A 23,382-nucleotide genomic window follows, 5' to 3' on the forward strand; every position below is an offset into this window, starting at 1 on the left:
CTTACACATGCTAAATGCACCACTGATTGTGTGTGTCATCGATGTTCCCTCTTATGTCACTGTTGTCCCACCTGACTGTCTTTGTGTGTTCTTCAGATCTCTGAGCTGGAGCAGGAGAAGGAGCACCTGAGCCAGGCGGTGAGCTCCCTGCGTCAGCGCGCCCAAGCCGACAGTGAGGCTCGGGTCAGGGAGGTGGAGACGGAGAACCGCGTCCTCCACCAGAACATCACGGACACCGGGTCCAAGCTGGCCCGGCTAGAGGCCCAGGGCAAGCAGTCGACTAAGGAGCTGGAGACACTGAGGGAGAGGGGGGAGCGCTGTGAGGAGCTGGAGAGGGAGACTGCACATCTGGAGAGGAGCAAGGAGCAGCTTCAGAGGGAGGTGAGGGAGGTCATTCTTGCGCTCACACTTGTTTTGCCATATCTGCAGAGGTCTTTGAATGTTTTACTTGCAGGTATTGTGGATCGCAATCAGTGTATTCAACTTAGGTAAAACAACCATATCACAATGATTTCAACATGACTAAACTGTAAATGTAAACATAGGTGGCGTCTCTGATGATCACGTGTGACCGGGCCGAGGCCCTGGAGAGAGACAACGCCAGCCTGGAGCAGGACAACCGGAGGCTCAAGAAGCAGGCGGACACGGCCCAGAACATCAGCCTGCGCCTGACCACTCTGGAGAAGGACCACAGCCTCCTGGACCAGGAGAACCTGGAGCTCCGCCGCACTGTGGAATCTCTCCGGCCGGCCGCCGTGCGCCTGCCCCAGCTCCAGCAGGAGAATGGGGAGCTAGAGCGGGAGAGGGAGGAGCTGGCCCGGTCTGTGGAGGAGCTGAGGTCCCAGGGGAAGAGGGCGGAGAGGCTGGAGATGAGCGTCAGCAGCCTGGGTCAGGAGAACCAGAGGCTCCAGCAGAGCCTGGACAATAGCTGCACCAAGATCCAGGGGCTGGAAAGGGAGCTAAGGCAGGCTGAGGCTGAGACAGGGGGGTTAAGAAGGGAGCTGGAGGAGGTGTGCCTGGTGGGGAAACGCCTGGAGGAAGTGGAGAAGGAGAAGAGGGGGCTGGAGCAAGAACTGGGCCAGTCAGAGAAGGTATGTCTGTGTGTTATGTGTAAACTGTAGTTGCTGTGTCTTAAGTACTCCTGATTTCAATTCAATTAAATTGCAGGAGAGGAAGCAGCTGGAGAAGGAGGCACGGAGGCTGTGGCAGCAGCTGGAGGTGAAGGAGGGGGTGCTGGAGGAGAGTGCTCTGAGGCTGGCCTCCCTGGAGAAGGAGGGCATCACCAAGGAGAAAGAGCTGGAAAGGTTAAAGGAGGTGACTGGGAAAGTCAAAGAGCTGGAGAGGGAGAACAAGGAGCTGCAGAAACAGGCCACGATTGACAAGAGGACCCTGGCCACACTCCGAGAGGTATGTATGGGGAAGGTCTGAGGATAATATAGGCTACAGTAGATTGTAGAGAAGTACGTGTACTATGCAGTATATACAGTGCCTTCGGAAAGTATTCAGACCCCTTGACTTTTTCCACATTCTGTTATGTTACAGCCTTATTCTAAAATTGATCAAATAATTTTTTCCCAGCAATCTGAAAATACCCCATAATGACAAAGCAAAAACAGGTTTTAGAAACCTTTGCAAATGTATTAAAAATAAGAAACATATACTGTTTCCATTGATCATCCTTGATGTTTCTACAACTTGATTGAAGTCCACCTGTGGTGAATTCAATTGATTATACATGATTTGGAAAGTCACACACCTGTCTATGTAAGGTCCCACAGTTGACAGTGCATGTCAGAGCAAAAACAAAGATATGAGGTCGAAGGAATTGTCCGTAGCGCTCCGAGACAGGATTGTGTCGAGGCACAGATCTGGGAAGGGTACCAAAACATTTCTGCAGACATTGAATGTCCCCAAGAACACAGTGGCCTCCATTCTTAAATGGAAGAAGCTTGGAACCACCTAGACTCTTGCTAGAGCTGGCCAAACGGTGCAATCGTGGGAGAAGGGCCTTGGTCAGGGAGGTGACCAAGAACCTGATGGTCACTCTGACAGAGCTCCAGAGTGCCTCTGTGGAGATAGGAGAACCTTCCAGAAGAACAACCATCTCTGTAGCACTCCACCAATCAGGCCTTTATGGTAGAGTGGCTAGACTGAAGCCACTCCTCAATAGGCATATAACAGCCCGCTTGGAGTTTGCCAAAAGGCACCTAAAGACCCTCAGACCATGAGAAACAAGATTCTCTGGTCTGATGACTTCAAGATTGAACTTTTTCACCTGAATGCCAAGCGTCACGTCTGGAGGAAACCTGGCACCATCCCTACGGTGAAGCATGGTGGTGGCATTATCATGCTGTGGGGAGCGTTCAGGACCTGACTGGGGCAAAGGTTCACCTTCCAACAGTACAACGACCCTAAAAACACAGCCAAGACCATGCAGGAGTGGCTTTGGGACATATCTCTGAATGTCCTTGAATGGCCCAGCCAGAGCCCCGATTTGAACCTGTTCTAACATCTCTGGAGAGACCTGAAAATAGCTGTGCAGCAACGCTCCCCATCCAACGTGACAGAGCTTGAGGATCTGCAGAGAAGAATGTGAAACTCCCCACATACAAGTGTGCCAAGCTTGTAGCGTCATACCCAAGAAGACTCGAGGCTGTAATCGCTGCCTAAGGTGCTTCAACAAAGTACAGAGTAAAGGGTCTGAATACTTATGTAAATGTAATATTTCAGTTTTTTTATTTTGTAAATTAGCAAAAATGTCTAAACCAGTTTTTGCTTTGTCATTATGGGGTACTGTGTGTAAATTGATGATGGAAAAAAACAATATAAAGTCAAAGGGTATACTGTATACTGAACACAAATCTAAACGCAACATGTAAAGTTTTGGTCCCATGTTTCATGAGCTGAAATAACAGATCCCAGAAATGGTCAATCTGCACAAAATGCTTATTTCTCTCAAATCTTGTTCACAAATTTGTTTACATCCCTGTTAGTGATAATTGTTCCTTTGTCAAGATAATCCATCCACCTGACAGGTGTGGCAAATCAAGAAGCTGATTAAACAGCATAATCATTAGAGGTGCACCTACTCAGGGCAATGAAAGGCCACTCTAAAATGTGCAGTTTTCACACAACACATTGCCACAGATGTCTGAAGTGATGAGGGAGCGTAAAATTGGCATGCTGACTGCAAGAATGTCCACCAAAGGTGTTTGAGGATAATTCAATGTTAATTTCTCTACTATAAGCCGCATCCAATGTCGTTTTAGAAAATGTGACAGTACGTCCAACCGGCCTCTCATGAGGCAAATGGTGGTCACACCAGATACTGACTGGTTTTCTGATCCACGCCCCTACCTTTTTTTGTAAGGTATCTGTGACCAACAGATGCATATCTGTATTCCAAGCCATGTGAAATCCATAGATTAGGGCATAATGAATTAATTTCAATTGACTGAATTCCTTATATGAACTGTAACTCTGTAAAATCTTTGAAATTGTTAAATGTTGTGTTTTATATTTTTGTTCAGTGTAGATGTACCATACAGCACATGGAGTTCAAGTAGAAAAAGAAATGCAGGGTGCCGATGAATGGATAAATATTTAGTTTTTTATATATAAATTATGGATCACACCATGAGAGATTAATATTCTGTGCATATTCTGCTTATGTCAATGCGCCTCTAAAACTGCAGTAAGGGTTACAGTAGCCTGTCCGTATACTGAATGTGCAGTGTGTTTCAAGTCTGTCTCTAGATCTGCATTTCTGCTACAACTGCCTCTCTAAAACTGTTTGGTGGACAGCTCAGTAGAATCAGTGCTATATTGTGTGTGTTCTGTCTAGGACCTGGTGAATGAAAAGCTAAAGGTGCAGCAGCAATGGAACGAGTTGGAGACACTGAGCCACGAGCTGGAGAAGATCGGCCTGAACAGGGAGAAACTACTGCAGGAGGAGCACAGCTGTGAAGACAAGTAAGAGGCTTTACGCTATGTATACCAGCATGCATCACACTAACTACATCTACACTGTACCAGTATGCCATCACCCTACCGGTGTCTCAGACTCAATACCCTACCCTCATAATACTGCAGGCATTTTTTTGTATAAAAAAAGGGAGTGTACTAATATTTTGTAACAGGTATTTATAGCATTTGTGTGTGTGTGTGTGTGTGCTGAAGTGCTTGTGAAAATGTGTGCCCAATGTCCACTTTGGATGAGGTACAGGGGACATGTTGGTTTTGAGTTGTAAAGGGGCTTTTCATGTTTAGCAAGTTATTTGCTTTAATGGATTCTGCCCTACCTCCTGTGCCAGGTATAGTGGGTGAGTCCTGGTTTCTGTTCAAACCTGCGTTTAATCACTTTCTCTGCAGATTTAATGTGCCATCTTTTATTTAGGCTCTTATTTTATTGTTTGGTGCAGTTGGTGGCATGAACACGTGTTCCACTCAAAAGTGTATGTGTTTGAGCGATCTCCAGCAGCAGGTGTGCAGTGTTCTGTTACAACCAATTTCATAAGACTATATGGGAAAATTACAGGGGAAAGATTATTTCCTTTCCTCTGTCTTGCAGCAGTTTTAATTTTCTCTGGAATTTTCCCTGGAGAGTGGAGGCGTTCTAGAATCTAGTCCTGCTGGGTGAGGTAATGTACAGTGACCGGGAGCACCATACCTGGGTTCAAATAGTATTGGTTTTCCTTCAACTATTTTGAGCATTTGAGCCTGCCTGCCTGGGGTGCCAGATGGGTGAGGTTTTGGGACAATTACATTGGTTCAATTGTAGCAGCTAAAGTATTTGAAAGAAAAAAAGAAATACTATTTGAACCCCAGGTCCGGTGAGGCAAGCAGCAGGACAGCGCTGTGAGAATAGCTGAACTGTACACTCCTGAACTCCAGCCTTTCTGAAGGGAAAATATATGAAATAAGACACTTTGGAAAAACTTGTATTGCCTGAAAGGAGGGCCTCTTCTTGAGGGGTTTTCTTCAGTCTCTGAGGATGTGTTAAGAGGCACCTCTCAAGGTAAGAGTTAGAGACCCAGCTGGTTGTCACCCAGGGGGATTGGATTAAAAGCAAAGACATTCCTTCTCCAGCTATTTGTGCTCAATGAAACCCAAGCTGCCACTATTCAGTTAACGTCAAATAAATTCACCACCCTGAGTTACATTTCTACAGCACTTAGTAATCTCGTGTGCTCTGCACGCTTATGAAATATATTTATTTTTATTTAACTATTAGGTTCAACTGCTTGTGGCTAGGGTTTTTCATATTTTTCCTTCATAGTTGTCTTAGTGGAAAGCTAATACAGTGACTCCTTAGTACAGATGAAATTCATATGGTTGTAAAACTTTTCAGATTACCTCAGCAAGCAAACCTCTGTCTCAAACTTGATATCCCATAGTATTACTCTAGTCTCTCCTAAGTGAAGGCTTGATATCTGCCACACATGCGGTCTCCCTCTTGGTATTAGAAATAAGGTACAATAAATGGTACATTCAACCTCAAAAACATAGATAAGTAAATGCACATCGTTCTGCAGGAATTTCCATTATGTTTGATCATCATCGGACTTAAATAAAAGCCCCACGTTGCTGATAAATTTGCATCACAATTAATGAATTTGTCTGGGACTTTCTATTGGCCTTCATGACATTTAGACATATTGTTTGCCTGTCTCTTTGCCCCCTCAGTAAGTTCAAGATCTTGGAGAGTAAGATCGAGTCAACGCTGAAGAAGACTCTGGAGATCCGTGAGGAGAAGATTCAGGGGCTGGAGTCCCGACTGGAGGAGTCTAGTAGTCTCAACCAGCAGCTACGCACTGAACTCAGCACCGTACGTACCTATACGCCTCTCTCATTCACTCACACACACAGACGTGTGTACACACTCAAACATGTATTTGGAGCACACACAGTCTACTAATCATACTCTTGCACGTACTCAATCTTTCTCACACAAACACTTTCACTCGTATTTCTACTCTCTTAAGTAACTTATTCACTTACAATCTTTTTACTCACACTGTTGTCCTCTTTTGTTGTGGTGATTAGGTGAAGAAGACTCTAGAGGCTCTGCGACAGAGGCAGGAGGAGGAGGCGGCCCACTCCCAGACCCAGAGCTCCACACTGCAGGCTGTAGGTCAGGGCCAGGGCAGGCCCGGCCAGAAGGAGAAGTGGGAGACGGAGACTAGAGAGGCCACCACGGAGCTCCTCAAACTCAAGGACCGCCTCATCGACATAGAGAAGAATGTGAGTGGGGATGGAATTTAAAAGGGTTGAATGTTTAGTTGACCATTGACAAGGACTTCTTCCTGTAGATCCCTCAACCCTTGCTGTGAATGCTTAGAACATGCGTAGCAAAACAGCTACTACAGTAACGGTCAAAACATACTGGCCAATGCAAGCATCAGGCAAATTGTTATACAAATGGTATATTGTGCATGTTTAATCATACCTGGATGCTTTTACCTTCAGAATGCAACCCTGCAGACAGAGAAGCACCTTCTGAAGGAGCAGCTGAGACAGCTGGACACCCAGAACAGTCAGCTGAATGCCCAGACTGTGGCCGTACAGAGGCAGGCTGCTTTACTGCAAGAGCACAACACGGCCCTGCACACACAGACAGCCAAGCTACAGGTACTACAATACATACTACAGGGGCTCTGCTCCACCATGTTCGCACAGCTACTGTGCTTCTCTCTCTCTCTCTGAGCTTGGTTGTGTGTCGGTCTGGCAGTTGTTTCTCACCCCCTTGTTTGCATTCCTAGTAGGGCTGTCCCTGACTAAAAAAGATCTTGGTCAACCGACAGTCTTCTGTTCTTTCGTCCAATCGATCGGTCCAAATGTTTAAACATGTATTTTTCCATATATAGACACACCCTATGTCCCCCCCGCTGCTGGCCTTTAATAGGCTACACCAGGGGTGGGACATTTTTTTTCATGTTGAGTGCCAATTTACTATTTATCTTACCATTTCTACCGATCCAGTTAGGATTTTCATATGCACATTTTTGTGGAACAGTGTTATTTAAATTATAGTATTTCAAAATCATTGTCATGTGGTTAATCTCAATTCTATTTGTATTGAAAATTATACAAATCTAAAAGTTACTTCTATAGAAGTAAGCAAATAGCCTACATAAAACCAACAAATAAAAACATTGCAGGTAGAAAATATCCTGATTTTAAAAGTAAATATCGTATACATCACATTAGCTACGCATGGCCTGTCTGCAAGGAACTTGAAACATTCAATCAACTGGGTCTGGTCCAAAGCTCACACTACTAACTTACAAAAAAGCTAGAAAGAATTTTCAAATACATTGAGAAACTTGTCATTCTCAGTGGATGTAAAAACAGACTTTGTGGAGGCTGTGGGGATGGCACCGTACATCAGTCTAAGACATGTGCTACTGAAATTGTATATGGTTATATTACATAAGAACAATGGTGCAACCCTAATAAAAATTATATTAATTTATAACAAATACGCTTTCTCCAAATTCAGCTGTTTTTAATCTTTGCTGTAAAGGCTTTACACTTTTTTTCATTATAACAGCCTCTCTGGTATTATCATTTATTTAGTGTTTACACTGTTCCAAATTGTCCGAAACATTATATTTAGAATAACAATAATGCTCCTTTTTCTTGATCTCCTTCTTATTGGTGTTGTTATTATTATTATGATCATAAGTAATGTCATTATCATTAGTAGGCTTAGTATAGCAGCCTTGTATAACCACCATTTGAGATTCAGGCATTTTTTTATTTTTTATTTTTTTATTTCACCTTTATTTAACCAGGTAGGCTAGTTGAGAACAAGTTCTCATTTGCAACTGCGACCTGGCCAAGATAAAGCATAGTAGTGTGAACAGACAACAACACAGAGTTACACATGGAGTAAACAATAAACAAGTCAATAACATGGTAGAAAAAAGAGAATCTATATACAATGTGTGCAAAAGGCATGAGGAGGTAGGCAATAAATCGAATAATTACAATTTAGCAGATTAACACTGGAGTGATAAATCATCAGATGATCATGTGCAAGTAGAGATACTGGTGTGCAAAAGAGCAGAAAAGTAACTAAATAAAAGCAGTATGGGGGGTGAGGTAGGTAAATTGGGTGGGCTATATACCGATGGACTATGTACAGCTGCAGCGATCGGTTAGCTGCTCGGATAGCAGATGTTTAAAGTTGTTGAGGGAGATAAAATGTGCATAAAAGCACATCCTTTTTAATTTGGCCTATATTTCAATACTTTTTTAGGCTACTGTATCAATCAATTGTTCATGTCATCACACAGCATATGAATCATTCATGATTTGAAATGCAATCAAGCATTTTAGTTTTTTTTAAATAAAATAATAAAGCAAGCCTTGAATAATTACCTTAAAACCTCTTATGGCTGAGATCCCGTTAACGGGATCGATTTGACAACAGCAAGTGAAAGTGCAGGGCGCCAAATTCAAACAACAGAAATGTCATAATTAAAATTCCTCAAACATACAAGTATTTCACACCGTTTTAAAGATAAACTTGTTAATCCCACCACAGTGTCCGATTTCAAAAAGGCTTTACGACGAAAGCACACCAAACGATTGTTAGGTCAGTACCTAGTCACAGAAAAACACAGCCATTTTTCCAGCCAAAGAGAGGAGTCACAAAAAGCAGAAATAGAGAAAATGAATCACTAACCTTTGATCTTCATCAGATGACACTCATAGGACTTCATGTTACACAATACATGTATGTTTTGTTCGATAAAGTTCATATTTATATCCAAAAATCTCAGTTTACATTGGTGCGTTATGTTCAGTAGTTCCAAAACATCTGGTGATTTTGCAGAGAGCCACATCAATTTACAGAAATACTCATAATAAACATTGATAAAAGATACAACTGTTATGCATGGAATTTTAGATCCACTTCTTAATGCTACCGCTGTGTCAGATTTCAAAAAACTTTACGGAAAAAGCACACCATGCAATAATCTGAGTACGGCGCTTAGACAACAAACCAAGCCATACAGATATCCGCCATGTTGTGGAGTCGACAAAGTCAGAAATAGCATTATAAATATTAACATACCTTTTGATGATCTTCATCAGAATGCACTCCCAGGAATCCCAGTTCCACAAATGTTTGATAAAGTCCATTTATGTCCAAATACCTCCTTTTTGTTTGTGCAATCCAAACCCACGACGCGCGGGCAAGTCCAGGCGAAAGTTCATATTACAGTTCGTAGAAACATGTCAAACGAAGTATAGAATCAATCTTTAGGATGTTTTTATCAGAAATCTTCAATAATGTTTCAACCGGAGAATTCCTTTGTCTGTAGAAATGCAATGGAACAAAGCTAACTCTCACGTGAACGCGCGTGATCAGCTCATGCCACTCTGGCAGACCTGACTCATTCAGCACTCATTCCCCCCTCCTTCAGAGTAGAAGCATCAAACAAGGTTCTAAAGACTCTTGACATCTAGTGGAAGCCTTAGGAAGTGCAATATGACCCCATAGACACTGAATATTGGATAGGCAAACCTACAAACCTCAAATTTCCCACTTCCTGGTTGGATTTTTTTCTCAGGTTTTTGCCTGCCATATGAGTTATGTTATACTCAGACATCATTCAAACAGTTTTAGAAACTTCAGAGTGTTTTCTATCCAAATCTACTAATAATATGCATATATTAGCAACTGGGCCTGAGTAGCAGGCAGTTTACTCTGGGCACCTTATTCATCCAAGCTACTCAATACTGCCCCCAGCGATAAGAAGTTATTAAACAATAAATATACCGGTGTAATTTTTGGTCTCACCTGTGGCGGCAGAAAAGCGAAGACCGACCATGTCTATAGGTCAGGCCCTATTCGGACAGTATTAGTTTTACTGGGGAGGTCGGGGAAATGTGGCGTTTTGTGCTCATGCACATAATTACATCTGTAATATTAGTCCTGTCCAAATGTCAGATGGCCATGTCAGTCATTTTTACATTGCAGGAGAGTAACAATTCCAGCCAGAATAACATACTGTTTTTTGGCAAACTCCAAGGTCCTCTGATAATATTAGTCCTGTGCAAAATTGACATCCCTGTATTTGGAGAGAAATGTCTGCGTTTGACAGGTGTTGCTCACTGTTTGCGCAAGAAAACAGTAACTGATTCGATAAATTGAACTAAGGGATCCGCATAAGCTATATATGAATGGCGTACATGTAGCCTATCAACTTTCACAGTGAATGCTTTTGTTTTGTGCATATGAATTGAGTATTACCAAATGCATCAGTAAAAAAAAATTGAGCCTATTTAATGCAACCCTTGCTGTTAATATATCGCAAAGCAGCAGCATACAACTGACCTTTGTAAATGATAAGATAACTTTTTCATCCATAGCCTTTAAATGCTTTTCAAGTGTAATTGCACTGTTTACTCACATCTGAAGGCTGGGGGGCATTTTCGATGCACTGCGGATTGCTAAAATATCCTAATGATTTATGATCACACTTCCTCAATTGAAATATTATGGTGACACTATAGGAAATATGGTTTGGTATGGTTTAGAAACTTTGGAACCAAGCTTGAGTTATCAGTGTGGCCCTATCACCTGGACATGTTGAAATACTGTATCTTCACGCCTAGAATAAAAACCTTCCTTCATAACTGTGTAAATGTATATAAAATAAAATTACAGGGGGCAGTTCGGGGGGAAAAATTATCCCATCTGAATCGTCCTCTGGAATAATGGGCATTCTGGAGTAATAATTACATAACCAACTTTCTCCAGTAATACTTGTCCTGTGCGAACAGGTCTTTGGTCATGTGCATGCAATGCATACATGTGTCACGTAAAGAGAGCAAGGGTTGAGGGAATAGGAGGTTTTTCCAAAACAAATGATGGATTCCGGTAACAGAACTTTTCAGTCAGAAATGGCTGTAATTATGTTGCAGCTTTAGCAACACAGACCGCTCGATAAACACTTTGATGTTCTGTGGTAGACGATGCAGCAGGGAGGAGAGAGACAACGGGTGCTAGTCAGTCACTCGCTGTCTTTTTTTGTTAACACAGAGCAGCAAGTCTGAGTCGGTCACGGCACAATCAAATCAATTGCTCTAGTAATTTCTGTGTCCTAATTATTTAATCAAGCTGTATGCTTAAAGCATCAGACAAGCTAATATAGTTGAATTGATTAAAACACATAGGATGTGTCAATATATGGAAAATACATTAAAAATGTCTACTAATTGATTGGTTGAAGGAACAGACAACTCTTTTTTTTTTTGTCTGTCAGCCCTACACGTGTGCCATGGAAAAAAATATATGTATATTTGTGACCGCTCAACAACAACAAATCTCTGTTGACCAACAGCCTATCGACCAATCGACTAAATGGGGTCAGCCCTAATTCCTAGTTAGAGTAGCTGTGTCAGTTGTTGCCAATATATAGATGTTGTAAAATGAAAAAAATGTCTCCCTCTTTTAGGTGGAGAACTCCACCCTCAACTCCCAGAGTGCATCTCTCATGGCCCAGAATGCTGTGCTGCAGGGCCAGGTGGGGGCGTTGGAGAGTGAGTCAGAGGCGTGGCAGCGGCAGCGGGAGGAGGCGCGGGTGGGCAGGGAGAGTGTGCTGCAGGATCACGAGCGCCTGCTGAGTGTACATGAGAGACAGGCAGCGGAGTATGAGCAGCTCATTGCCCAACACGCCACCCTGAAGGGCAACCAGAGAGCTCTGGAGCAAGAGCACTGCACACTGGAGAACAAGTGGGTCACACACATGGGGCACACGCTCAGGGGTTACACAAACCACCCAGCATACACACACCAAGTGGTAATGCCCTAAGGCAGGGCTATTCGACTATATTGTTACTGGGGCCATATGTAAAAAAAAATAAAAAAAAAAAATATATATATATATAAAAAAAATGGTTCATTGCAGGGGTGCTGGATATTTTCCACATGCGATTATTCTTCAGAAGAACTGTATAAAAAAGCAATGCACAACCGCCAATAAATAACTTTTCTTAAAATGGAATGTTGCTTAAAGTAATTATGAAAGAAGTGGAGTACACTCAACTTGCGTGAGTCAAGGTGCAACCAAAAAATGTTAGCATCGTTGAAAAGGCGCAACGCTATTAACATCTTCTTAAAGATGCACTATGCAGAAATTAGAGCAACAATAAAATAACAATAAGGCTATTTCTATGTGAATTTGGTCGGGTTACCCAAAAAGTTACATATTGCAGCTTTAAAATAAATTGGGTATTTTTTTAAATCGTCTGAAAACTATGCATCTCAATAAATGACAATCAGCCAATGCCAAATTCCAGTCTGAAGGAGGTATGCTTTGAATTAATTTCCCTCAGTCATTAGGTGTGTTTTGTCACACACAATGAGTCCTTGTGAGTATCAGAGAGGGAAACAGGAGGCATGTACTTGTTCCTTGGTCTTAGCTTTCAGGAATGGGGTCATAATATTTTGTGGCTTAAACTGTTCAAACGCTAGAGCCAAATTCAAAAGAAGAAAAAATAATCAACATGCTGCTAGAATTCACACTTGACAACCACCATAGTACTTGTCATTTTGGCAGGGATTTTTCATGGACCTTTTATTCATGTTCAGAAATTATCAAAGGGTATGGAATAAATAAAGATCATATTCTCCAGTGGTCAACTACTATGGTCACACATACACTCACCAAGATGTTACACTGAGAAGGTGTAATAGAAAAAGGTCAGATTCGTTTAAAATAAATATATATAATTATTATTATTATTACAGAGTGGTCATGTTACTGTTGTCCATGTCATGTGTATTGACCTTGGCGAGTCTGCGTAAAATATCAATTGGTTACATGTCATCAAGAGAACTGTGTTAATATATTTCTCTGGGGTTAATTTTCCAATAACAGACTTCCTCATTTGATAAGCCACATATAAACAGCCATAGGCTAGTGAAAGTATGTCCTTCCAGACTGGCTTGGCACTGGGACATTGAGAGACCGCCCTAAGGAAGTGACCTAGAGGATGTGTTGCGTGCCCTTCCTGCCTCTCCCCTGCTCTCTCCTGACCACCCCATGCCACCGGGCTGGAACAGTACAGCAGTAACAGACTGGGTGTGGTTTCACTCTGAGACATCCTGGCTGGAGCTGGGAGAGACTGCTGACACCGCAATGGTTGGGTTGGGTTGGGTGGAGACAGGTAGCCTATCGCTAGGGAGGGGCAGGACAACAAAGTTAACATCAGGCCAGAACTGTGACTGTTCAATAACTCTGGGAGACTAATTTCGTTCAGTTGGTGTTCAGATAGGCTTATGTCAGTGGAGCTCTTCTAGTCTGCTGCTTTTATTGTTTAACAGTGGAACCTTATAACCTGTACTGCTTCAGGCAGGTCACTCCTGGGGGGAGGGCCTGAGGGAGACACGTGTCACAAGTACATTACTACTCTAACTATGGCGAATGTGTTCTCTGTTTGTTTTCTGTGGTTATATTTGGACTTGGTTATATTATGTACGTATATCTCATAGGGCTGAGCTGTATACCTTATTTTATGACATACCGGTATTGATGCAGGGACCGGTTTGGGTTTTTACTTTACCTTCTATACCAATATTTTAATGTTTGGTTTGTTAAATGCGATACGCCATCTGTAATGTTACCTTTTAGTTTACTTCGCTACTTGACTCATCCCTCTCCACTCTCTCTCCGTGCCCCTTTCCATACAGACCTAGCCACGCCCCCTATCACTCAAGGAGCGCATTTGATGTTCCTCAACCACGAGACACTTGCGTTGAGTCTGCATGGTCAATGCAGCACATGCAACAATGTTGATGACAACGATGCTGTTTTCACTTTGCTTCTTAATATAAATCCACCAGGGTTCTATAATGACACTATTAGTTTGTGTTTCTTACATCAGCAAATTGATAGTTAGTCTTTTCTTTGCAAGTTGCCCTAAATCTTGAGATGCTAATTGTTAGCCGCTAATGCTATAATAGCTAGCTAATATATGTACTGAGTAAGAGCAAACGTAGCTAGCTAATACAGCCTGATAATACCATTGATGGTGTAGACCTAAATCAGCATGTTGTTTGTGCAACAGTGTCTTCTAAATCAAAGAGGAATATGCAAAGCAAAAATATGTTAACTACATGAAGTAGCTAAGAGAACATGCAATGTAGCCAAAGCTTATAGGGTCCCCTAGGAAACACGTATCAACACTTTAGTTGTTACCCTGTCACAATAACTCTTTCCTGACATTTGTAATTCGTTGTCATCTCAAACACTGTATTGAAAGTGCCATCTATTCTAACTATTGAATTAGAATAGTCATTCTATTTCCATGATTCCAACAGTATTGTTCTAATTCGCAAGTCAAATCGCAATTGCAACATTTGGTTAAAAATAAGTCCTAGATTATTTATAGTGTGCATCCCTAAGGTGTAAAGTACTTAAGTAGTACCCAAAGGTCTTTCCTTAAGTCGTTTTTTGGTATCTGTACTTTACTATTTTTATTTGACAACTTTTACTTCACTACATTCCTAAAGACAATACTGTACTTTTTACTCCATACATTTTCCCTGACACCTAAAAGTACTCATTACATTTTGAATGCTTAGCAGGACAGGAAAATGGTCCAATTCACGCACTTGCCAAGAGAACATCTCTGGTTATCTATTGCCTCTGATCTGGAGGACTCACGAAACATAAATGCTTTGTTTGTAAATTATGTCTGAGTGTTGGAGTGTGCCCCTGGCTATCCGTAAATAAATTTAAAAATGGTGCCATCTGGTTTGCTTAATATAAGTAATTTAAAATTATTTTTTACTTCTATACTTATATTTATGCTTAAAATACCGTGATATAATATTTTGGACATTTCGCCCAGCCCTAATATCACATACACACATGATGAGAACCCACACATAATAAACGCTTGTATTCCCACTGTCCTGTACGAGAAAAATAGTCCTATTGGGAAGCTTACTATCACATCAGTTTAAATGGAGTAATGTGAGATGTGACATGGAGAGATTTTTAGTTAGCCAGCTCAGCCATCTACTTTTTCTCTCCTTTTATGAATAATGGAGCAGGGTCCCTTGGGGCCCGGGTTGAGGCCCAGGGATTAGAGGAGTTTGCCTGCTGTGCCGTCAAAGGACCTAATCAGCTGGAATATCAGATGGTCCATATATGCCTCAAGGCCTGGGTTGTGTTCATTAGGGTACACAGTAGAAAAACATTTAAAAAATGTTTTACAACACAACTAAAATGAGAGGTTGTAATTGGACAGGCTGAGGTAGTCCCTCCCTTTTCCAGTCAGTTTCTTTAATTTTTGGGATATGATGAAAGAATGAAGACGACCCTGATGGGATTGCTTTGATCTGTGATCTTAGCAGCTCTTTGAACACACCACCACATATATCATGGATGCTCAATACTTCATGACTTTTCCATCCAGCTCTTGTCGGACCCAGTATCGATATTGTTCTTTCGGTGGTAATAGGAATCTATATGGGATGGGATTGCCATGGCCTATTTTTTTTTTTTTTTTAGATGTAACACAATACAAAACATGTACAGTTAATTTGGCACCATACAGTGCCTTGCAAAGTATGCAGACCCCTTGGATTTTCCCCCACATTTTGTTACAAAGTGGGATTAAAATGTATTTAATTGTCATTTAACTGCCTCCTTATTTTCAAGCGTGGTGGCTTTTGACTTAAATCTGCTTGAAATACTATAGAAATTACCCACGATCCCCAACATCTTGAAGAATTTTGAAAAGAATAATGGCCAAATATTTCACAATCCAGGTGAGCAAAGCTCTAGAGACTTACCCAAGAAGACTCACTGCTGGAATTGCTGCCAAAGGTGTTTCTAACATGTATGGACTCAGGGAGCTGAATACTTATGCAATGACTATTTTATTTATGAAAATGTTCTTCCACTGTGACAATAGAGTATAGATTGATGACAAAAAAATCTATTTTAAATCAATTTTAATCCCACAATAAAATGTTAAGAAATCCAAGGAGTCGGAATACTTTGTGACCTCCGAGGAGAAATTGTCTTTTAACCCAGTCTTTGTTTCTGTTTTTCTGTGTCTGTCTCTGTGTGCAGGTACATAGTGCTCCTGAAGCAGAAAGATGCCATGGAGGCGCTGGAGTCCACCCTCCAGAAGGAGAGGGAGAGTCTAGGAGAGGAGATCCACAAAAACGCCCTGATCTTGGGGGAGAATCAGAGCCTGAGGGGGGAAGTGGACAGGTGAGCTCAGTCAGTACAGCAGCACCTGAATACAGCACCAACAACATACTCCAGTTTTTCAAAGCACCACATAGAGAACAGCCTGACCCTGGCACCCTCTGGTGGTTATATACTGTAATGGCTGTTTCTAACTATCTTTCTCCAGCTACACACACTTGGCCATGGTTTTTTAACACTACAGTTAGATAAAACTGGCTTTTGTTGCCAAGTGGGCAGAAAAAATAAGTATGGCTAAACTCAACTCTCAACAGAAATCTAACAAAATTAACTAACTACAGAACTGACTAGCTCACCCTAAAATGTGTATTTTGAAGATGAATTTGTTTTGCAAAGCACCAGGAACTCATGTCTCTCCATACGTTCTCTCCACACCCCCTGAAGGTTGACCCAGACACATACCCAGCTACGTGCGGAGTATGATGGGCTGCAGGTGCAGACCAAGGAGCTGAAGACTAGTCTGAATGGAGCTCAGCTGGAGGTGAACCGCTGGCAGGCCAGATACGACTCAATGAAGGAGCAGCACCAGGGCCTGGACATCTCCATGACCAAGCTGGACAACCACTGTGAGGTACAGAGATGACTGAAAGACCACACCGGGACCTCAATGAGCTACTGCACAGGGGACTGTCTATGGGTTTTCCATAGAGATAAAACGGCTCATCTCTATTCTGTGTTCTGTCCCAGTTGCTGACGCGTCTGAAGGGGAACCTGGAGGAGGAGAACCACCACCTGCTGAGTCAGATCCAGATGTTGAGCCAGCAGAACCAGACCCTGCTGGAGAGAACCATGGAGAGCAAGGAGCTCTACCACGAAGAGCAAAAACAGTACATGTGAGTAGGGAAGGGTGTGTGTGTGTGTGCACGTGCGGGTATATAGAGGGAGATATTTTCTACTGGAATTTGATTAGTTTAATGTCATAAATAAATAAATCAAATCCTGTGTTTCCAGTGACAAGTTGAACTCACTCCGGAGGCAGAAAGAGAAGCTGGAGGAGAAGATCATGGATCAGTACAAATTTTATGATCCAACCCCTAAAAAGTAAGTTTTGTTACAGTTTGACTTGCTAATCTAAGTCAATGGAATAGGATGACAAATGGATGCATTTAGCAAGGCCTAGGTCCCTGAGTTGTTCCTGGTCAGGTCACATGGTCTGTAAACCCTCCTGACCCTAGCTATGCCACTTGTGCAGAGTTCCCCAAGGAGGGAAAGAGAGCTTACTTTGTGGGCCCTAGAGCATACATAGACAGGAAAGAAATATGACGCAAGTGAAGATGACCTATGGCCTGAGGATAGATGGATGTCTGAGTGTAACTGTGATTTCCTGTCTGTCAGGAAGAACCACTGGGTCGGGGCCAAGGCCTTGGCCAAACTCATCAAGCCCAAGAACAGACAGGACAGCTCGAGGGAGAGGGTGCGGAGCGCCCCAGACATCCCCCTGCCTGAACCTCCCACCCTGGACTTCGCTGACATACCTCCCCCCCTGCCTCCCCCTCCTCTACCCCCCCGCCAGTCCCGCCTCAGCCTGGACTCTGTGGGGAACCACTCTCAGGAGGAGAACCACCACGGACAGGGGCACTCCCCTACCCTCACCCCCACCCACTCCAGCAGAGGTAAGACTGACACGGGGTGGGGGGTGGGTTGGGGAACTAAAGGAAAATGCAGTGTATTTTCGTCTACTCATCCAGGATTGTTCTTAACTGAATAAGGAAAGGTGTCAAGGCCATACAGTTCTACAAGTCCTCTTTACCACAAGAGGGAGCTCTAGCTACACACAATCTCACATTTCCTCCCCCTCCAACTCATCTTGCATGTTCTTCATTATCTACTAGTTCAATGGGGATCTATTGCATGCCTAAACATTTTAATACTTTAACTCTTCATCTTCTCTGTTGGACTATTTTGGACTCTGTTCATTCATATAATGCATGTAGTTAACTACTTTCTTTCATTCACTCATCTCTCTTTCTCCCCCTTCTCTTTGTCGTTGTGTGTATAACATAATCCCCTATCATTCAGCACCCCCAGCCCTGCCAGCAGTACTCCCCGTCAGAGCAGCCAAGCGGTTTGGTTTTCTGAGGAGTAAGAGCCAGGAGAAAATGAAGGTTCCCAAGACGCCTCTCTCACGGCATTCTCTCTCTAGACAACTTCGCTTCTGGTCCTCCTCTGACATCTCCACCTGTACCACCGAGCCCCTCTTGCCCATCATTGGACAGTTCTAATACCACCATCTTCGTTATCTTCATGTTCACTCACCCCCCTTTTTTAATCTGCAACATCTTAACTTTTTGGCCCTCTGTCATAATTTACTTACAGACAACTGATCTCTTAATGTACACATTCCTCCCATTACAACATACACTATCACACATACCAACACAAACTGAACTCTGAACTGAACTGTTTGAGGCCTCTAGCCTCATACCCTGCACACTCCACTCTGGACTCTGGCTAGACCCTGCAGTAAGTAGCCTTGTTTTGGATTAGAGCCCGCCTCTACTGCAGCCATCTCTTACTGCAGCCAGCAGCTTTGCCTCACTCTGTGTTAATGAGATCTGTGTGTCTGTCAACTGATGTTTAATCATGTAAAGTGGGCAACTGAAGAGCCATGACACCAGCCCAATAAAGGCAATTACTCTGTCTGCTGTGTCTCTTAGTCTGGCAGCTGGTATAAATCTCATGTTGCACATGGCTGGAGGGATGATGAGAGGAGAACTTGTTACAGGGGCAATCTGCAATATTTACTGCTGTTTAAAGGATTGTGCTTTTAATCCCAGTGCGAAAGAAATGCCACTTTGGGGAGTGATGTGTGCACATGCTGTCTGTGCTGCGTTGTTAGCCTGTGTCACGTTGCTGATAATATGAATGCCTCCAGCTAGCATCATACTCTCTGACTCTCCTTGTCAAACTCGCACCACAGTCTAACATCATCCTATCCTTTATTCCATATCCTTCCTTATCTGTCACTCTCTGCCATGCTTTTAAGCCACACTCTCTGTCCACCTCTTTTCCCTCCACACCATATCCCTTTGCTCAGCCATAATGACAATGGCTGTGCAAAAATACAGAATAGCTGTTCTATTGGATCTATTGATGTCTGAGACTACTAACACAGTGATGTTTGCATAAATGACCAATCCAATGCTGGACTGAGAGAGGGAGCAGGGAATGCAATAAGACTAAGGTATAGAACCAGATCCTCCCTGAGCCAGTAGCCTACCAGACTGACTGAGACACCACTGTCTTGTAGGCTACCCACACACACTCTCTTTCTCTCTCACTTTCTTCCTTTCTTGAGAGTTAAAAACCAGACAGGAAACTGCCAAAGCCTTCACTTCCTATAGAATAGTAGAACTGCCAGTGTTCTATTCTGTCTCAGCAGGCCAGGGTTCAGTCTGACTTACTATAAAGGGATTTAGCCTTTTATTCTTTTGTAAAAAAAAAAAAAAGACTGATCGGATAGAAACATTGGTAGGTCCAAAATGCATCTAAAAACCATTGGTTTGCGTACAGTATCTTGCCATTTGGAAAGTGGTCTGACTGAAGAAATGATAGTTGAGACTACTGTATATCATTGTGTACTGTAGCAAACTGAGTCAACTTGTGTCCTTTGAAAGCTTTTGCTGACACTTACGCTTCACTGCTCTAGCACACACTTGTCTACCTGCCCTAACTGTCCACTGTCCAGCAGTCTCCAGCTCACCTGCCTCTGCTGTGTCCAGAATGGGGTTGTTTGTTTGGACGGATGTGGTACCATCATAGATACTAACTGCTCTGTTATTGTTCCCCTAGCACTAAATGACAGTGGAGTGTCCCGAGGCAGGGAGCTGTACCGAATTCCAGGGGGTAGCAGTGAGAGTGTCAATGGCACAGAAGAGCTCTATGCCAGAAGGAGATGTGTGGCGCTAGGGGGCGCTGCTCACTCCACCCTCGCCAACCACACCTCCACTTCAGGCCTGACACCCAACTCAAGCTCCAGGCCTGGACGCAGACCCAAAGGTACGGTAGGCCCAATGCCCATTTACTGACTAGCTGCCATCTTCAATGTTAAGATGTCATGATGTAGTGTAGATCTGCAGTATGTTCTTTCTATGAAACTATAACTTTCTATGAAAGTCTCAAAGTCAGTAATTAAGTTTCCATTCACAGTTAAGTAAAGTCATTCCGTTAAATAGATCAAGACGGGTGTGATGGAAACACGATGTCTATACAATTTCATAAATGTTGACAGACAATTTGTTTGCTTGACATGGTGTGATGTTTTTGTCGGTAAAATGTATTATGCGGTGGAAAGTCCTTTATGCCCATGATATGGAGTCATGTGATGATATGCTATGTTGTACTACCACAACAATGTGGAAAAGCGTTGCGTTTTATAGGCAGATGAAATAAGTTATGATAAACTGATTGATGGTGATGAGCTTGATGCAAATTTACAATAAATATCAAGGGTATTATTTGAATGCTGGTGACATGATGATCGATGCTTGGCTGCAAATGATCAAATAAATTATATTGCTCTTATCCATATCTCATAACCTATCCTGTCCACTTTATTAGCCACCTGTTGTCTAGAGAGAATGCTCCAAAACCAGATTGTTTTTGTGACAAAACCATCGGTAGAGTTTAAAATGTGATGGAACCCCATTCAATCAATCAAATGTATTCATAAAGCCCTTTTTACATCAGCAGTTGTCACAAAGTGCTTATACAGAAACCCAGCCTAATACCCCAAAGAGTGAGCTATGCAGATGTGGAAGCATGGTGGCTAGGAAAAACTCATTAAAAAGGAATGAACCTAGGAAGAAACCTAGAGGAACTAGGCTCTGAGGGGTGGCCAGTCCTCTTCTGGCTGTGCCTGGTGGAGATTATAAGAGTACATGGCCATTAAGTCCAGATCGTTCTTCAAGATGTTCAAACGTTCATAGGTGACCAGCAGGGTCAAATAATAATCCGTGGTTATAGAGGTTGCAACAGGTCAGAAGTTAATGTCAGTTGGCTTTTCATAGCCAAGCATTCAGAGGTCGAGACAGCAAGTGGGGGAGAGAGGGTCGAAACAGCATTGAAATTCGGTACATGGGAACTTCAGCGACCAAAGTGATTTTTATGTGCACTGCGTTATCACACACAGCATTTTATCCACAAGAAATCAGTTTGATGGAAGCGTACCTCCAGTGAGAGAACATGCAGGTTTTAGAATATTTGCATGAAAATCTGTCGCCAATTGGATGGAAACCTATCTAGTGTTCCAGAATAACGCCAAACAGGTGACTTAAATCCCTAATCTCCCAGAGCGCAGTGCTGAATAATTGACACGTCACTTAGTGTACCAAGAGGTCAGTTATCAGTGTTTTGGAATAATTCTGCCATCCTCAGTCAATAATCACAGTCGGGGAACATTTGTTTACTTTCCTTGAAACCTTGTGGTCCAATCTCAGAACGTTGTCCCATCAACTGGAAAATAGATACACTTACAGGAAGGAGCCTTGTGGCTCAAGGCTACATCATCGTACAGAGCCAGTTGTTACATTATGTTATACAGTAGCAACATTTGAATTCAGTATGTAGAAGTGAAGTGGATTATCTATAGTTGATCTACTGTGTATAAACATGGGGTTTTCCTACAGCTTAGAAATATCCCCTTAATCATCCTTAAACACTACTGCCCTTTTAGTGTGCACAGTTTTAATTGTATAGGGGGACAGTACCAGCATGTGGGGGTACACGTCTGTTGGGACAAATGACTCGTAACACACATACCTTCATCTCTCTATCAATATGTGATGCCGTGGAGGAGTAACTCACTTCCCTCTGTGCTCTGCAGGTTTCATCCATGAGGACGACCCTCGGGTTCACTCCCTTGACGCCCTGTTTGGGAGCAGTATCCATGGAAACGCAGGTAAGACCAGGATGATCAATACAAGTTCAAACGGCTGCTGGACCCTTGGGCTCCCTTTCACTCTCTGTGTCCCTCTCTCTGTTTCATTCTTTCTTGCTCTCTCTCTTTCCCGCCTCCATCTCTTTCTCTGCAGGTTATCGACCAGGCTCTGCTGAGCTCAGCCGCAACACCTCCAGCAGCAATTCCCCTGTTAACTGCAAAGGTACAACCAACATTATGCCTATCTGCAAACCCTGCAAATTACTTCAATAGATGCCATTTTATATTTAACTAATTTCTAAACCAGATGTGTCATTTATATTGGGCATGTCTCAGGCTACTGTTTTAGCCTGCTTTCTAGTACTATCCCCCACTGTGGACTTAAGTCATTTTCAGCATTTAGTTGACTAAAAAGCAATACTGTATCTCTTATCCTGATTGTCTATCTTTACCTCTCTACCTCCCTCTGTCCATCTAGATTCCCTGGAGCGCCTGCAGGGCCGTTCTGCCAGCCTGTCCAGTGATGACGTAGTGGGCGTTAGTCACGACGTCTCCCTGTCTCTCCCCCGGAGCTCCACGGTTCCCTACGACACCCATACACACACCCCGACCAAGAGGAGTGCACCCCGGCCGGGCCGCCACCGAACCTCCTCCCCTGGCAGCGATATGGTCACCTTGGAAGAGTTCCTGGAGGAGAGCAACACCCTCTCACCACCGACTGTAAGAATAGAGGGATAATATGTCATAGGGAGATGGATGAATGGTTTGGGATGTGGATGTACTAGCTTAGTATGGTAAAACAGAGTGCATTCGGAAAGTATTCAGACCCCTTTACTTTTTCCACATATTGTTATGTTACAGCCTTATGTATTAAATCGTGTTTTTTTCTCTATATACACACAATACCCCATAATGACTAAGTAAAACTTATTATTTTTTATTTTTTTTATTTTAAATTTTATAAAACGCTACATGTTTGGCACACCTGTATTTGGGGAGGTTCTCCCATTCTTCTCTGCAGATCCTCTCAAGCACTGTCAGGTTGGATGGGGAGTGTTGCTGCACAGCTATTTTCAGGTCTTTCTTAGAGATGTTAGATTGGGTACAAGTCCGGGCTCTGGCTGGGCCACTCAAGGACATTGAGATTTGTCCCAAAGCCACTCCTGTGTTGTCTTGGCTGTGTTTTTAGGATCGTTGTCCTGTTGAAAGGTGAACCTTTGCCCCAGTCTGAGATCCTGAGCACTCTGTAGCAGGTTT

General features: G+C 42.9%; 1 protein-coding gene across 1 annotated transcript in view; it reads left to right on the plus strand.

Annotated features, from left to right (window-relative positions):
• LOC120060405 (protein Daple-like) overlaps positions 1-23,382 on the plus strand; it is an 84,227-nt gene that overhangs the window by 54,845 nt on the left and 6,000 nt on the right. Inside the window, exons 15-31 of the mRNA XM_039009710.1 lie at positions 97-381; positions 546-1,091; positions 1,168-1,407; positions 3,845-3,972; positions 5,686-5,827; positions 6,046-6,243; positions 6,469-6,630; positions 11,475-11,752; positions 16,107-16,250; positions 16,632-16,818; positions 16,935-17,080; positions 17,199-17,288; positions 17,583-17,860; positions 20,040-20,246; positions 22,072-22,146; positions 22,280-22,348; positions 22,604-22,845. Of these exons, the coding sequence (XP_038865638.1) occupies positions 97-381; positions 546-1,091; positions 1,168-1,407; positions 3,845-3,972; positions 5,686-5,827; positions 6,046-6,243; positions 6,469-6,630; positions 11,475-11,752; positions 16,107-16,250; positions 16,632-16,818; positions 16,935-17,080; positions 17,199-17,288; positions 17,583-17,860; positions 20,040-20,246; positions 22,072-22,146; positions 22,280-22,348; positions 22,604-22,845 (3,417 nt within the window). The remainder of the gene's footprint in view (positions 1-96; positions 382-545; positions 1,092-1,167; positions 1,408-3,844; positions 3,973-5,685; positions 5,828-6,045; positions 6,244-6,468; positions 6,631-11,474; positions 11,753-16,106; positions 16,251-16,631; positions 16,819-16,934; positions 17,081-17,198; positions 17,289-17,582; positions 17,861-20,039; positions 20,247-22,071; positions 22,147-22,279; positions 22,349-22,603; positions 22,846-23,382) is intronic.

This window comes from Salvelinus namaycush, chromosome 15 (assembly GCF_016432855.1).
Source record: "Salvelinus namaycush isolate Seneca chromosome 15, SaNama_1.0, whole genome shotgun sequence".
Classification (NCBI taxonomy): Eukaryota; Metazoa; Chordata; class Actinopteri; order Salmoniformes; family Salmonidae; genus Salvelinus; species Salvelinus namaycush.